At 45.3% G+C, this 13,946-nt stretch overlaps 1 protein-coding gene across 3 annotated transcripts in view; it reads left to right on the top strand.

Annotated features, from left to right (window-relative positions):
* The window catches only part of PAWR (pro-apoptotic WT1 regulator), a 68,404-nt gene continuing 54,458 nt past the window's right edge, over nucleotides 1-13,946 (top strand). Inside the window, exons 1-2 of one of the 3 annotated variants that reach the window (XM_072326430.1) lie at nucleotides 1-102; nucleotides 438-1,067. In XM_072326430.1, coding sequence (XP_072182531.1) covers nucleotides 588-1,067 — 480 coding nt within the window. In that variant the 5' untranslated portion in view covers nucleotides 1-102; nucleotides 438-587. Of the gene's footprint in view, nucleotides 103-134; nucleotides 213-251; nucleotides 299-437; nucleotides 1,068-13,946 lie in introns of those variants that run through there. The other 2 variants (XM_072326432.1, XM_072326429.1) reach the window with 2 other exon arrangements.

Genomic DNA, 13,946 nt, shown 5'->3' with positions numbered 1-13,946 from the left:
GCTGGGGGCAGGTGCCGGGCCCGGCCGCGGGTCACCTCGGCACTTTCCGCCCTGGCTTCGGCTCCGTCCGCTCCGCGATGGAGAAAGGGGAGGGCGAACGGGGTGAGCCCGGGGCTCCGCGCCGCTCCTTCCGGGCGGGCGGGGGGTGGTGCCGCTCACCTGGTGCCGCCGGCGCTGGGGATCGGCCGTGCGGCGGCAGCGCCAGGCGGGAGGTGAGCAGCCGGCGGCCCCGCCTCGCCCCGCCCCGCGCACCGGCCCCGGCAGCGGGCGTCGGGCGGGCACGGCAGCGGGCGGCGCGGTGAGGGCGGGCGCGGGGGGAGCCGGGGCGGCGGTGATGGGGAGCGGAGCCCCGGGCGGGGAGGGGGGGGCTCGGCGGGAGGCAGGGCGGGACGGGCAGCGCGGCGGGACGCCTGACGGCCCCTTTTGTCTCTGCCCAGGGTGTTCGCGTCGCTCCCGGCCTCTCTCCCCGCCCCCCGTCTCGCCCGCCCCGCCGGGAGCGCTCCTCCGCGGGCAGCGGCACGGCCGCCTCGGGGCGGGCGGCGGCGGAGGCGCTGCGGGGCGCTCCCGCCATCCACCCCGCCGCGAACATGGCGACCGGCGGCTACCGAAGCGCCGGCGGCAGCACCACGGACTTTCTGGAGGAGTGGAAAGCCAAACGGGAGAAGATGCGGGCTAAGCAGGCGCCGACGGGCCCCGGGGCTGCTGCGGCGGGGGCCGAGGCCAGGCCGGCGGCGGGCCCTGCCCCGGCCGAGCCGCACCACCACCTGCCCGCCGCTCTTCCGCCCGAGCGCGGCGCGCCCCCCGCCGGCGGGGCCGCCAACTGCCTCGGCCCGGGCCGCGCCGTCTCCGGCAAGGAGCCGCCGCCGCAGGGCCCCGCTGCCGGCAGGGAGCCCAACAAGCAACCGCCTGCCGCCGGAGCGCCCGGCTCCCCCGAGGGCGAGGAGAAGCCGGCGGCCAAAGGGAAAAGCTCCGGCCCCAGCGCCAGGAAAGGGAAGGGGCAGATCGAGAAGAGAAAGCTGCGGGAGAAAAGGAGGTCCACGGGTGTGGTGAACATCCCGGCTGCCGAGGTGAGCGGGGCGGGAAGGCGGCGGGGCGGGGAGCGCTCCCCGAGCGGGAACGGGGCGCTGCGGGGCAGCCCAGGTGTGCGGCGGGAGCGGCGACGGCGGAGTTACGGCTCCGAGTGGGCGCTCAGGTGTAAGCAGCGCGCCGTTTGGAACCCGAAAGTATTTCCTGCGCTGGGAAAAATGTGGTGGTTGAAGGAGCGTTTTCTGAGGGCAGAGGAAGATCTTTTTTATCAGCCAACACCACTGTCCTCTGCGGCTTGCCACTGACTTAGAATCTGGCGCTGAGTTATAACGCTCCTAGAGGAATTCGGAAAAATGATAACCGAGCCTTCAGCTTTTTTTTTTGCTTTTCTTTTTTCCTCTCAGTTAATAGGAGGCTGCAGGAAACTTTAAACAAAGTTGTGTTTTACTCGCAGTGTTGCGTTAATTCTGGTGGTTTATCTCACTGTAGGGAAAACCGTGCAGTCTGTTTCTCTGGTTAATGTTACAGATGGTCGGAACGGCAGTAAAAGTGCTTCTGCAGCAGTAGCAGGAGGTGGAGTTGTGTTCTGCAGACCTGGAGTCATTAACACTTGTTTCAATCCCATAAACACGCTCATGGCGATCACTGCAATGCAGGGAGGTGCTGGGAGATGAACAGTGAGTGGTAGGAGCAGTGGAGATGTTTGGAGCTGTGTTTCGTAGGGGTTGGTCCTGCACTTGCGGAGCCTACTCTGAGCTGTGTGGGTGTGGGTCATCCTGCTTGGGGAAGGAGGAGTGTGGTGAGTTTCTCAGCTCTCTGCCTTCAGTGCCTGCCAGCTGCCCAGGCTCAGATGGTTGATGTGCTCTGCATGCTCCCCTCTACCCACCTTGTGCCCCTATAGGAACTCTTAAACTGTACTGCGTTTTCACGTTGCCAGGTTAACTCGCCCTGCTCCATTTCGTAGGGGCGTTGCTCACTGCAGCAAGCAGCACACAGCAGCTCCTTCTAGGGCCTCTTCTTCACCCCCAAACTCCAGTCATGGCCTTTCCCCTTTTCCCCTCTCCCCGTGACTGGTGTCCTGGTGCTTTGAACTTGTGTTCTGAGCTGCTGTTCTGTGGCTGCGGGTGGTGCGGTTTGGGGTGTGCTGGTGGTTGGATTTCATGTTTGTTTGTTGGGTTTGTTTTGTTTTGTTTGAATATTGCTCTGAGTATTCATTGCTTTCCAGGAATGCACGTTCCTTGCTCAGCAACCATTAGAATCATCCGTGTCAGTTGGTTGCTGTAGCTGCTGCTGCCTTGTTAGGATGGCTATCGTGGTTGAGGTACTTGGGCACTGAGAAGCAAGCTCTCTTCAGCCACGTGTTTCTGAGGCCTGACTCCTGCAAACTCCTCTCCTTACTGCTTCTGTCTGAAACCAGAGATTAGCGCCCCCATCACCTTTGTAGGGTCCCACGTCAATAAATGCAGCTGGCTGTCACACAGGGTGTTAGTGGAGAGACTTGCTGCTACCAAGTGCTGTGCCTTGACAGGCATGGCTTTGCACATAGCTACTTCTTTTAAGTATTTTAAGTTTATTAGATGTTTTTCATCATTACTGCATGCATTCACGAGCGTTATTTAACCAGGGACACCAAATCATTCCCAATGGTATGTAACTTCAAAAACTGTGTCCACTGTCAAATATGAGTAACTACTTAGTAATGAGTGTCTTATTTGCACTGTCTTTCTGTTTAGTCACAAAGGGAATGCTCTGAAGCACTGATTCAGTACGCTCAGTTTACATTCACTGGCCACTCTGATGGTGACACTGAACTTGGACAAAAGAAGGCTGTGGTGTAGCTGATGACTTGTTGGAATAATTGAGTATGCAATCTACAGCACTCCAGTTTCATAGAATCACAGTATGGTTTGGGTTGGAAGGGACCGTAAAGCCCATCCAGTTCCAACCTCCTGCTGCGGGCAGGGCTGCCACCCAGCAGCTCAGGCTCTATCCAACCTGGCCTTAAGTGTTTCCAAGGATGGGGTACCCGCACCTCCTCTGGGCAGCTGTGTCACTGCGTCACCACCCTCTGAATAAAGATTCTTCTTCTAACACCTAACCTAAATCTCCCTTATTTTGATTTAAAACCATTCCCCCTTGCCTCATCACTATCAGACTATGTAAAAAGTCAGCTTCTCTTGTGTTTTTAGAGCTCCCTTCAGGTACTGGAGAGCCACTTGTGGGAGATGCTTATTGCCTGGGAGCTTCTTGGCCTGGAAAAGAATACAAAAATGGTTTTCAGCACTAACGAAGCAGAACCTAATTTCTGTTGTAATCCATTTGGAAACTTGAACGTTATGAAAAGTGATGGAAAGTTACAGTTTAGGTTGTCTTGTATTGTTGAAATAGACATTAAAAGCGTTAGCAGATTGTTCTTCATTAATGATGAATTTCTGTTCAATAGGAAGGTAGTAGAGCTTGGTCTTAAACAGTTCCAGGTCTTAAAGTTCTTTTGTACTGAAGTCATTGGAAGTCAGAAATTGAAGGGGAAGCTGTGAAAATAAATGGTGACAGGTTGGGAGCAGGGGCAGTGCTTAGTGTTTGGAGGCTGTGGTGGTAGGAGTAAAGAATGGTTTCTATTTTCACAGCACCGGTGCTTATCTAAGTCCAGACAGCTTTGGAAGTTGGCTTCTGAAGTATCTGCAGCCCATTGCCTTCTTGGTGGCTGTGAGTAGTTTCTTGGTAGCTGGTCGAAACTTAGTAATTTGGTTGGACTCTGTGGGATTTGGGCTACATTGCCTTGCAGGAGGTTGTGAAAGGTAACTCAATTGCATCTAATGATCATTACTACTAGTTTAGTTCTCTAAATACTGAGCTTAACAGCGTGCCCCAAACAAAGCGTTTTGTTCAGTGTGTAGGTGTTTAGTTGATGCAGGTGTTAAGTTCTGTGTGTAACGTTCTTCTCACTTGGAGCAGTGCTCCTGTCTATCTGAGACACACGAAGTTCCTGTAGTGCTAAGCTCTGCCTATACAGTGAAAGCGGCGTTTCGTATTGTAACTTTGCTGTCTTGCTGTGCTGCTGAAGGTGCAGCTCTGCTTCTGTATGCGTTTACATTTGGGGATTCTGCTGGCAGAGCTGTTTCTGAATCCCAACCAGGAGACCAACAAGTGCTGTTGTGATCACCTTTGTAAGAAGAGGTGCATGTGCAGTCAGCATCGTGGCTGTCCTAGCCGGGGCAGTTATGTGGTTGGTTTTGGTGGAGTGTGCTTATGGCTGACGTTTACATTTCTCACTTAACCAGCTGCAAGCCATCTAAATTCAGAAGTGTTCTTCTGTAAATAACGGGGTGATAAATGTTTTAACAAGGTGTAAAGAACTTGGATCTGCGTATTTTGCACGTGGAGCTGCCGTACTCAAGACACAACAGTCTCCTGACCTGTTTTGTAGGAAATACTAATACAGTAAAAGACCTACGCTGTTTCCAGTGTGGGCTGTGCATAGGATGTACAGCTGCTCTGTCCATCCCATGCCAACTGTGGAACGGTACAGAGGCCGTGACTTCCTGACATTGGGCTGGTAGCTCTGCCAGGAGCCTGCCTGCTGCTTTGGAAGGGGCTGTGCGTGGTGCTCGGTGGGGTGTCGTGCTGAACAGAAGCAGCTCTTGCTACTGGGGGAGTCCAGCGCTGAGCTGTGCCACTGACAGGAGGCTGCTGCGTTCCAGTTGGAAAAACCAAAGGAAACTTTAAATGCCAAATGTGTCAAGCGTAGCAATTACTGAGTAGGTTGTAAAGCAACTGAAAGCCTTCTCTGAAAGGCTGGAAACTAGAGAGGAGTGCGGAGTCCCGTGCTGGTGATTGGAGTCTTGTGAACAGAAGTTTCCCTTCAGTAGAATCCTTAGCAGCAATTCCCTACCTAAGGATTAAGTTAAGTGGAAGAACAGTTCTTGCCATAATGGGAAAGCATCTTTGTATTGGCCCGCTTCTCTCAGCATTTTCCTTTAAAGCAGCTTGCTTCTTTTTCACATATGTTGGGAGAAAAATGTCTTAATCAGACATGTTCAGGAAAAGACTGGGGGGAAATGCATATTTCCCAACCACTGATCCCACCAATGCAGAATATTAACGTTGTGGCAGAAGTCTGTAATGTATTTATTTGACCTGGATGACCTTCTGCCACCATCCTCCCACTTGCTTTGTCTAGCGAGCACATTCATTTTACTGCTGTTCTATTTGCGGTTCTTCCTTCAGACGTGGATGGGTAAAAGAGGCATTACAAACATTTTCAGACTCTGCTGCGAAGATTATTTGCATCCATTCTGCTTCATCGTCGATACCTTTGTGAATTCCGATTTTAACTTAGCTTCTGGGCAACCTGTGCAATGGGCTCATTCTTTATCTTCCCCCCCCCCCCCCCTTTTTTTTTAGCTTTAATTCTTTTATATCTTTATTTAAGTTTTTGCTTGTGTTTATAGGCATGCTTTAATATCCTGACTCTTAGCTATGTAAGGGGAGGTGTTTGCTCAAGTCAGTCATGTCATGAACATAGAAAAGCCTTCCAGGATTTCTATCTAGAGCCCTTCCCACTCACTGTGCACACCTTACTTTGGGATAAGTTTGGGCAGTGCAGTGGTTTTCCATCTGAAAATATACCCAGAAACAACGTGATTCCTTTTTGTGTGATAGGGATAACTTTATTCTTGCTCTTTTCATAGAAGGTCAGACTGTAGGCCAGTGTCTACAGCTGGAAATCACAGGATTTAACCAGAAAGCACTGATTCTTTTATGCATGTAGTTCATAATTCCAGCGCCTGTTGTTCCTGCTGGAGTGGGAAAGAGTGATGGAAAGCATTCAGAAGCCACCAATTTTCCCTCTGATTCTCTTGTCTGCATTTATCTTTTAAGTGCAATTTTGGGAAGGCTGGTTTTTGAAATGACCCTTTAATAAGTAGGTGTATTTGGAAAACATTATTGTACTCTCAGCTTTTTCACTCTCCTGGTTTTGGGATGAATCATCTGAAATGATACCATTATTAGGTGGAAAATAAACGTAGAGTAAGTAAAGAATTCTTCAGGAAGTAAGAAGAGTTCTTAGCTTAGGTTGTAATTGATGGTTGAAGGCATCTTGCTTTTCTGCCTTGCCAGTTATTGCCTTTCCTTGCCAGTCTGTCCTGTAGCCAATAGCCCTAAATAAATGTCGGTGTTGACTGGTTGAAGAGAAATATTCCTTTGTGTTCTTCCTAGGCTATTTCTCTTGTACTCAAGGCTGAAATGTTGCTTGTTCCTAAAGCCTACTTACAAGACAAGATACATCTGGAGCAAAAAAAAATTGTAGGGCAGAGAGGAAACAGCCCATCAGCTGTGGGTTTGTCCACTTCTGCCCTGACATAAACATAGGAGCATCTTGCTTTTCAGTGGAAATAGGCTGACTTCAATCTCATTGCGTAGCAAAGGCAGAGAAGTGTGGATATGATCAATTACATCAGTTATCATGCCAAAGTGAACATGCAGTTCTGTAGTGGCAGTCAGCCCTTAAATGAGGTCTAAGAGAGGTGCAGCCAGGCTCCATCCCTTCCAGTAGCACAGGTGAGTTGCCTTCACCTGTGCTCCCAAGGCTGACGGGTCTTTTGAACACTTAGGTGCTCAATCAGTGGTTCAGGCCGTGATGCAGCATTTCCCATACAGTAGCAAAGATGTTTTCCAGCATTTGCATGTAGTACTGATGGGCACAGAATCACAGACAGTTCTATCGGCTGGAAGGCATCTCTGAAAGTCATCTTGTTCTAATCCCCTGCTCTTAGTGGGGCCAGTTCTTGTCATGTTGGTTAGTATTTGCCTCATTGAATTTTGAGTATCTCCAACATGTTGAGGTCTGTGGTATGAGCAGGTCTGCTTACCAGCCTCTCTACCACACTCCACCTGTTCTGTATCCACTGCAAACATTTGGGAGTACCGTCCATCCCATTTTCAGATTGTTAATAATGATATTGTACGGAATTGGCCCTGATGCCAACTCCTGCAGGATGCTGTTTTCTCTGGCTGCCAGATGAACTTTATAGTACTGCTTAAAACCTGCCAAGTCTAAAGATGCAGCCAGTTTTCTGCCATTCTTTTGTGCACTTATGTGGCCAATATTTAACCAGTTTGGCTGTAAGGGTGCTGTTGGGCACCTGAGTCAAAGCCTTTCTTCGCTCCTAAGTATTTGAAGGAAACGTTCAACATTTCTGGAATGGCTGGTGTAGACCTTTTTACAAGAGCTGTTGTTACTGATACAGCCAAGTTGTTGCAATTGCTGAGTGAGAGAAATTGCTTAACATTTTCTAGTTTTTAGTGACCATGGAAGTGCAGGAGAAGCAGGACAAGAAAAAAAGATGGCACAAGAGATCAGTGTATTGTGTAGCTTTGTTGCATTGTCTCAGGCAGATGAGAGTACTCTTCTTACTTGGAAGAGTAACTTGAGATAGAGTACATATATCATGGGAGCTGGGATTGTTCGGTCTGAAGAAAAGGAGACTCAGGGATGACCTTATCGCTCTCTACAACTGCTTGAAGGGAGATTGTGGTGAGCTGGGGTTGGGCCTCTTCTCCCATGTAGCTTGCAGTAGGTCTAGAGAGAATGGCCTCATATTGCACCAGGAGACGTTCAGGTTGGATGTCAGGAAATACTTCTTCAATGAGAGAGTGGTCAGGTGCTGGAATGGGCTGCCCAGGGAGGTGGTGGAGTCAGTGTCCCTGGAGGTGTTCAAGAAATGTTAAATGCTGTACTGAGGACTGTGGGACATATTGGTGATAGGTGGATGATTGGACTGGGTTATCTTAGAGGGCTTTTCCAACCTCGGTCATTTTATGACTATGGTCATATACTTTCCACAGAAAATCTCATATTTAATTAAGGAGCAATATAATAAACCCACCTAAAATTGAGAGTATTCTAACGCAGCTATCCTGAGTGAGGAAAAATGGGTTGGGCTTTGCTCCCAAGTAGGATCCAGCTTTGCCATCTCATCTCTCTCATATATCTCAGTCAGCTGGGGAGATGGGTTTCTTTTAGTACCAGAAGGAACAAATTAGAAATCTAAAATACATATTATCTATACGCTGTGGCTTGGCTACTTGTAGTGAAACTACACTAATTCTACTTGTTAATTCCCAAAGCTGTAAGTAAATTATAATTAATTCTTTATTTTTCCTACCGTAGGTTCTGTTGACTGGAAAATATTCCTCTCAAAAGAGGGCTGGTGGTGTTTTTCTAATAAGAGTCAGATTTGCCTGAATTGGAAAGTGTGGTTTATTGGTGATTTATATCTTTATAGCTATATATAAATATATATATGTATAAACACACCTACTTATGAGAACTACTTTAATATATTACATTTTTCCAGCACTTACAGTTAATTTCTCAAAAAAAAAGTACAACCCTTCTTCCTTTGTTTTGTAGATGGAGTTTTTTGTGAGGATACAGAGCAGTAAAAAGAATGAATGGATTAATTTCAGCAGTCACCAATAAATCACCAGAAGTCTTGTGAATTAGTTTATGATTTCTCCAGACTTGTGTTACTGTTTTCCTTTCCAGCAGCGTTTTTGTGCTTTGAATGTCCTATATCCCAGATGTGTTACTTTCTAAAGAGCCAAGGTGAACAAACCAAACAGCCCTCAGACTAACTAACCCCAACACCTCCTGCTCCAGGCAAGAAACAAAATGCCATCCGCCATCAGCATCCAGCTGCTCATCTCTCCTCAAAATTCACCTTGTAGATGGGGCAGACTGTCTTGTTTCATTTTTTGCTTTACGTGTTGCAAATGTTCATGCTTCTTTGATGACAGTTGAGTTTGAGCACATCTTTCTTGTGTCACTTTGCCTTTTGGCGGGATTTTTTAATTATTGTTTTTATTATACTTGTTTGATTTTTGTATGTCCCAGTTAGAGTTGGTGGGTAATAGATTCCTTTTGGAAAAGAAGAGATTAAAACAATCTCCCCCTCCTCCCAATCTTAAGTTAAATATAGTAATGTGAACTGATGCAAAATTGGCTCAAACTTCACTTTTATTTCTCAATTGCCTCTTTAAAACCTACATATTTTCTGCATCTTTCTGCAGCTCCAAGCGTGCAGGGGATTTACTGAAAGGTCGCTGTCAAGTGTTCAGTTCCAAGGAAGTTTGCACCGATTCCTTAACACTGCCTTTCTGTTGTCTGGTTTGTTACATCTATGTGAACTTTTTATGGTGAATGTTTTTCTCTACTGCTTTTTTCTTTAAGTTGGAGTTGTGTATTTAAAGACTTCTCAAATGGAGGACTGTAGGTGGATGACTGTTTCCAGTGCTTTACAAGGTCATGGGAAATGAAAAGAAAAACCACAACTCTCATGTTTTGTTTGGGGATTTCACTGTGTCTGATCTGCATGCATGTCCATTTTGGAAAGGCTTCATGGAACTTTCAAGCCTCTCTCTCACTCTAGGCCTGCAAATGTCATATGCAGCTCTGTCTTGTAGCAGCTCTGTACAGCAGTGGCATCACCTTAAAGCAGCCAGGTTTTGTGCTCCTGGGAGGAGGTGCGCTTTAAGAAAAACAACCGTCAACAAATACACTGAACTAAGAAACCTGTAGTGAGGCAGAATACCAGTCAAGAGCATATTTTACCTGTCTCAGCTCTTGCCTGTTTCCAAACCAAAACATGAAGCAAATACGTGGTAGCATAGGCTTTATGCAGTATTTGCTACGCAGTCCTTCGTCATCAATGAAACAGAATTATTTTTCTTATCTGAAAGACTCTGTACATTCTGTACATTATGTTTTGAAGTTCTCTAAGCCACAGACTCATTAGTAGATGAGAGACTTGCAGAAGTGTGGTTTGGGGCAGCACTGTGTGCCTTCTGCCTGTAGACAGTGAAGCCATGTTGAGGTTGGGAGGAGCCTCAGGTCTTTAGTCAGACTTGGTTGCTCAAGTCTTAATCCAGTCAGACCTTGAAAACCTTCCAGGGTGAAGACAGCACAGTGTCCTTGCACTACCCTTCCAGTTCCTCACTGTCCTGACGGGGCAAATATTTTCTCTTCTGTTTGATCAGAACCTCTCACGTTTCAGTGTACATCCATTGGCTCTCATTCCCTGCCATGCATGGAGCCTGCCTCTCTGCTCACCGGCTGCCTGAGATGACTGGAAAAAAATATGCTTTTGTTTTTTTGGCACAGAGCACAATTTAGGGCTGCTTTATTCCACGGGAATAACAGGTGCTAATGGGATTTGAGGCACAGAGGTAGGATAGCCGGGTAAAGTGCTCAGATATGGTAAAACTGTTGTGAATAACCGCTCTCTGTACGGCAGCTCAGCCAAATACATCGATCACCAGAGACCAGAGCGGTAGACAGCAGAAACTTGAGATGACTTCTCTCTAGCTGTTCATCTTCGCTGTCACAGGACAGAGTCGCAGGAACCTGTGCATGTCCTGCCTGTCTGCTGCTTTTATGTGCAAATTACATTGCATGCAATTTGTAGTTTGTAAGAGCACAGAGTTTCAATCGATACTTGTGGTCATCTGGATCAGCCTCTTCCCACTGAGGTTCACTTAATCACTTTTTAAAGCTACAGCTTGATTCTTTCAGTACACTGCAAGAAGCAGTACTGATAATAGTGGGTCTGACCAAGGAGCTGCTTAGCTCAGTGTCCTGCTCCTACAATATATAGGTAGGTAGTAAGGAAAAATATTGCAGAAATGTTGGAATTTCCCATGAATTCATGTCCTACCTTCTCGACAGTTTTCATCTTGAAGGCTTGCAGCATCTGATTAAGATCACTAAATAGACGGAAATTCTCTACCAAGTGCTTTTCAGTCTTCCTTGAGTTTTTTGTTTTGTTTTTGTTTTTTTAGTGTGTGGTTCATCATTAAGGGGTGTGCACTAACTGATACATCTCATGTTCTGCCAGAACTTCGGATTAGCTGAAGCTGCTAGTGAAAACATACATGGAGATGAGTTTTCTCTCTGCAGATGAGCTCACATACATGTTCCCTTCTAAGACTTTTACTTTTGGAACTATTAATTTGGGTAGATTTAGAGGTTTTTTGTATCTTCTTCTGGTTTGTTTGTTGTTTTTTCTTTTTGGAGATGTGTGCCCCAACTCTCATAGCACTTTGAATGAGAAGTTCACAATCCTCATCATACAAATTCTTGCACAGCCAAGTTCATGCTTTACTGACCTTATCCTTATTAGAATTTGTGCTTTTGAATTAACTATGTTGTTAAAGACCTCCTTTAAAATGGAAACCTAGTTATCTCACTAACTGAATCAACTTGTGGTGCTTTAGTACTGATGTCCTTTTCAGTTACCGAAATCCAACATCCCAGTTGTTTAGTGATTTGCTTAACGAGTGTGTGTACTAAAGCATCCAAAAATACCTGGGTTGTTTTTTTTAATCACATAAGCGATTAGCTTGAGCTTTAAACTGTCAACACCTGTCTTCCTTGTATATTTTACCTTTTAATTTCTGTGTTGTGTTCTGGGGAGAGCAAGAGAAAACTGATGTAAGCATTTGCTGATTGCTTCTGAATTGTTTTTTTTCTTTTTTTGCTTGCTTTTATGTAAAAAAAATAAAATGCTAAGCATAGAGACTGAGGGTTCTGTGTTTACCAACTGTATGTGTGTAAAAGCTGTGTAAGAAGTTGGTTCCTAATGACTGAGGTAGTAACAAAATAAGCGATTACAATATTCATCCTTGAATGGGTCATTAATTTTAAATGGCTTTTTAATTGTTTACATAGCGCTTCTTGTCTTGTTCTACTCCCTTCTTTAAGCCAGCAGCACCAAAGGAAACTCAGCTGACCTACATCTCTTCTAATTGGTAAGGGTGGAGACGTTGATACTGAATGCTGTGGTAGGTGGTAGCAGATGAAAACTTTGGTATTTGCAGGTTTTTCTTCCTTCTCTACAGCATTTAGGTAGATGTATCCCCTACTGAGGTGTTTGGGGCTTTTTGACATCAACAAGGAGAAAATTTAAGTTGCATTTATATTTTATTAACCAAACAACTTTTCTCTTTCTGTTTTTTTTTTTTTTTTTTTTTTTTTTTTTTTTGTTTGTTTGTTTGTTTGTTTGTTTTTTCCCATTTGTTTTCCTGCCCAGGAATGTGAAACTTTTTGTTTTGGCATGTTTTTCCCATGTTGAAAAAGTAAATATATCTAAAATCATCTTGGCTTATGGAAAAACAACCCTTGTTGGACAGTTAAAGGAGCTAACTGATGATGTGGTAGCCCAAACCACATTATTGAACAGAGCTCACTGTAAGAAAGCTCTTAAAACAGCAGTGTGCTGGGAGTAGTCTGTTAGAAAACACACTAAGGATGGTCCTTAGTCTGAGTGGCTCTTCCAACTTAGAGATTAGTTGATCTCTGATTCTATTCTATGATTCTATTCTATAACTCGAAGTATAATTTCACTTTCTTCCACAAAAACCCTTTTTGGCCTTTGCAGGTTAAATAAGAAGTTATTACTGTTGATCAGTTAAGCAGTGCTTTGCCTATCTAGAACTATTCTAGTTCCTTATTCATCTTAGTTTATTTAAACCTTGTAAGCAGTTTGGCTACAGTTCTACTTGTAGTCTGTGTCCCAGAGTGTTAACAAGTTGGGGTGCAGGATGGGTGTATTTTTTACTTGTGCTGCTGTGCAAGTTTTGTATGTTAAATCCTGTCTAAAATAAGTGCTGTGACTTCAGTCTGTGTTCTTTGTGAAGCTGGTATCTATCAGGATTGCCTCTAGAACAGAAGGTCAAGAACATGTCTTCCTCTTGTTTTCCAGGAGTGTGGTAGGCTTTTGTGTAATAAATAGTCATGTTAATCTCTTACATACTGAAGTTAAAGTTTTCTGTGATGTCTGATTTGAATGCAGCTCCTGTATTTTGGAACATGGGAGGCAGAGTGGAACGTGGCAGCTCTTGGTCCTGCTGCAGGTTGTGTTCTAGGCCCAGCACTAAGTGGGGCTGCTCAGCCTCTGCTTTGATCAAAGCCTGTTGTACAGCCAGGTGTTGAGTCTAAAAGTTCTTAGATCCAAATTTGCAAAAGCGCTGTGTAAATTGGACTGCTAACTCCAAGATGAAAGATTTAGTTTTTAATGTGTGCGATGTTGTGCTTCAAAGAAAAATTGTATGACATTGTCATTTCAATTAGACCAAAGCTACGGACATGTGTAACGTACTGTGACATGCTGAGTGATTTAAAGTCTGAAAGAACAGACAGATTTTGTAGAGAAGTCCTTTGGGTCCATCCCTTAAGGAAAACAGTGAAGCTGTGGTTGGATTGAGATGCTGTACGTTAATATCTGATGCCAAAAACTTTATTAGAAAAAAAATAAAAAAACCTAAAAAACAACAACATTCATTTCTGATCTATAGTGCTGCAATGAGATAAATGAATGTTTGGGGCTTACCCCATCAGTTTGCAGGCTTGTAATTTTTATTCATGAGGTTTGAGCGTACAGAATAGTGAAAAGCAGTGCTGGAAGTCCAGCTGTGAGGTGCAACGTGAATGAGGCATTGTAGTCAGGTTTCTTTCATGGAGTTATTAAATGCTATTAGAAAACTCAGAAATGCGGTAAATTGTCAGATTTGGGTGACTACAGTTGGATGTCTGAGGAGCATGTGTTTGATGTGCTAAGTGCTGTAGCAAAGCCTTCCAACAAAGTGTACTGGGACCGAGTGTTTTGACATGCTCGGCAATTAAATCATATACATAGGAGCCTGCATTTCTGGATAATGGCATAGCTATGAGTCCTCGCATATCTGAGAGAATTTCCCATTCACTCAATTTCTCTACTCTTCATTTGTTACTAATCGAGAGAGCCTTCAATCTCACATAATGAACTGTGTCTAGAAATGCATAGAAACCCTAAAGGTAATTCTTTGTCAAAAAGAAGGTAAACTAAAACTGAGGAAAACTTGTACAGTAAGTGCACATA

Source organism: Excalfactoria chinensis, chromosome 1, assembly GCF_039878825.1.
Source record: "Excalfactoria chinensis isolate bCotChi1 chromosome 1, bCotChi1.hap2, whole genome shotgun sequence".
NCBI lineage: Eukaryota > Metazoa > Chordata > Aves > Galliformes > Phasianidae > Excalfactoria > Excalfactoria chinensis.
This window is presented reverse-complemented; position numbering and strand designations above follow the sequence as displayed.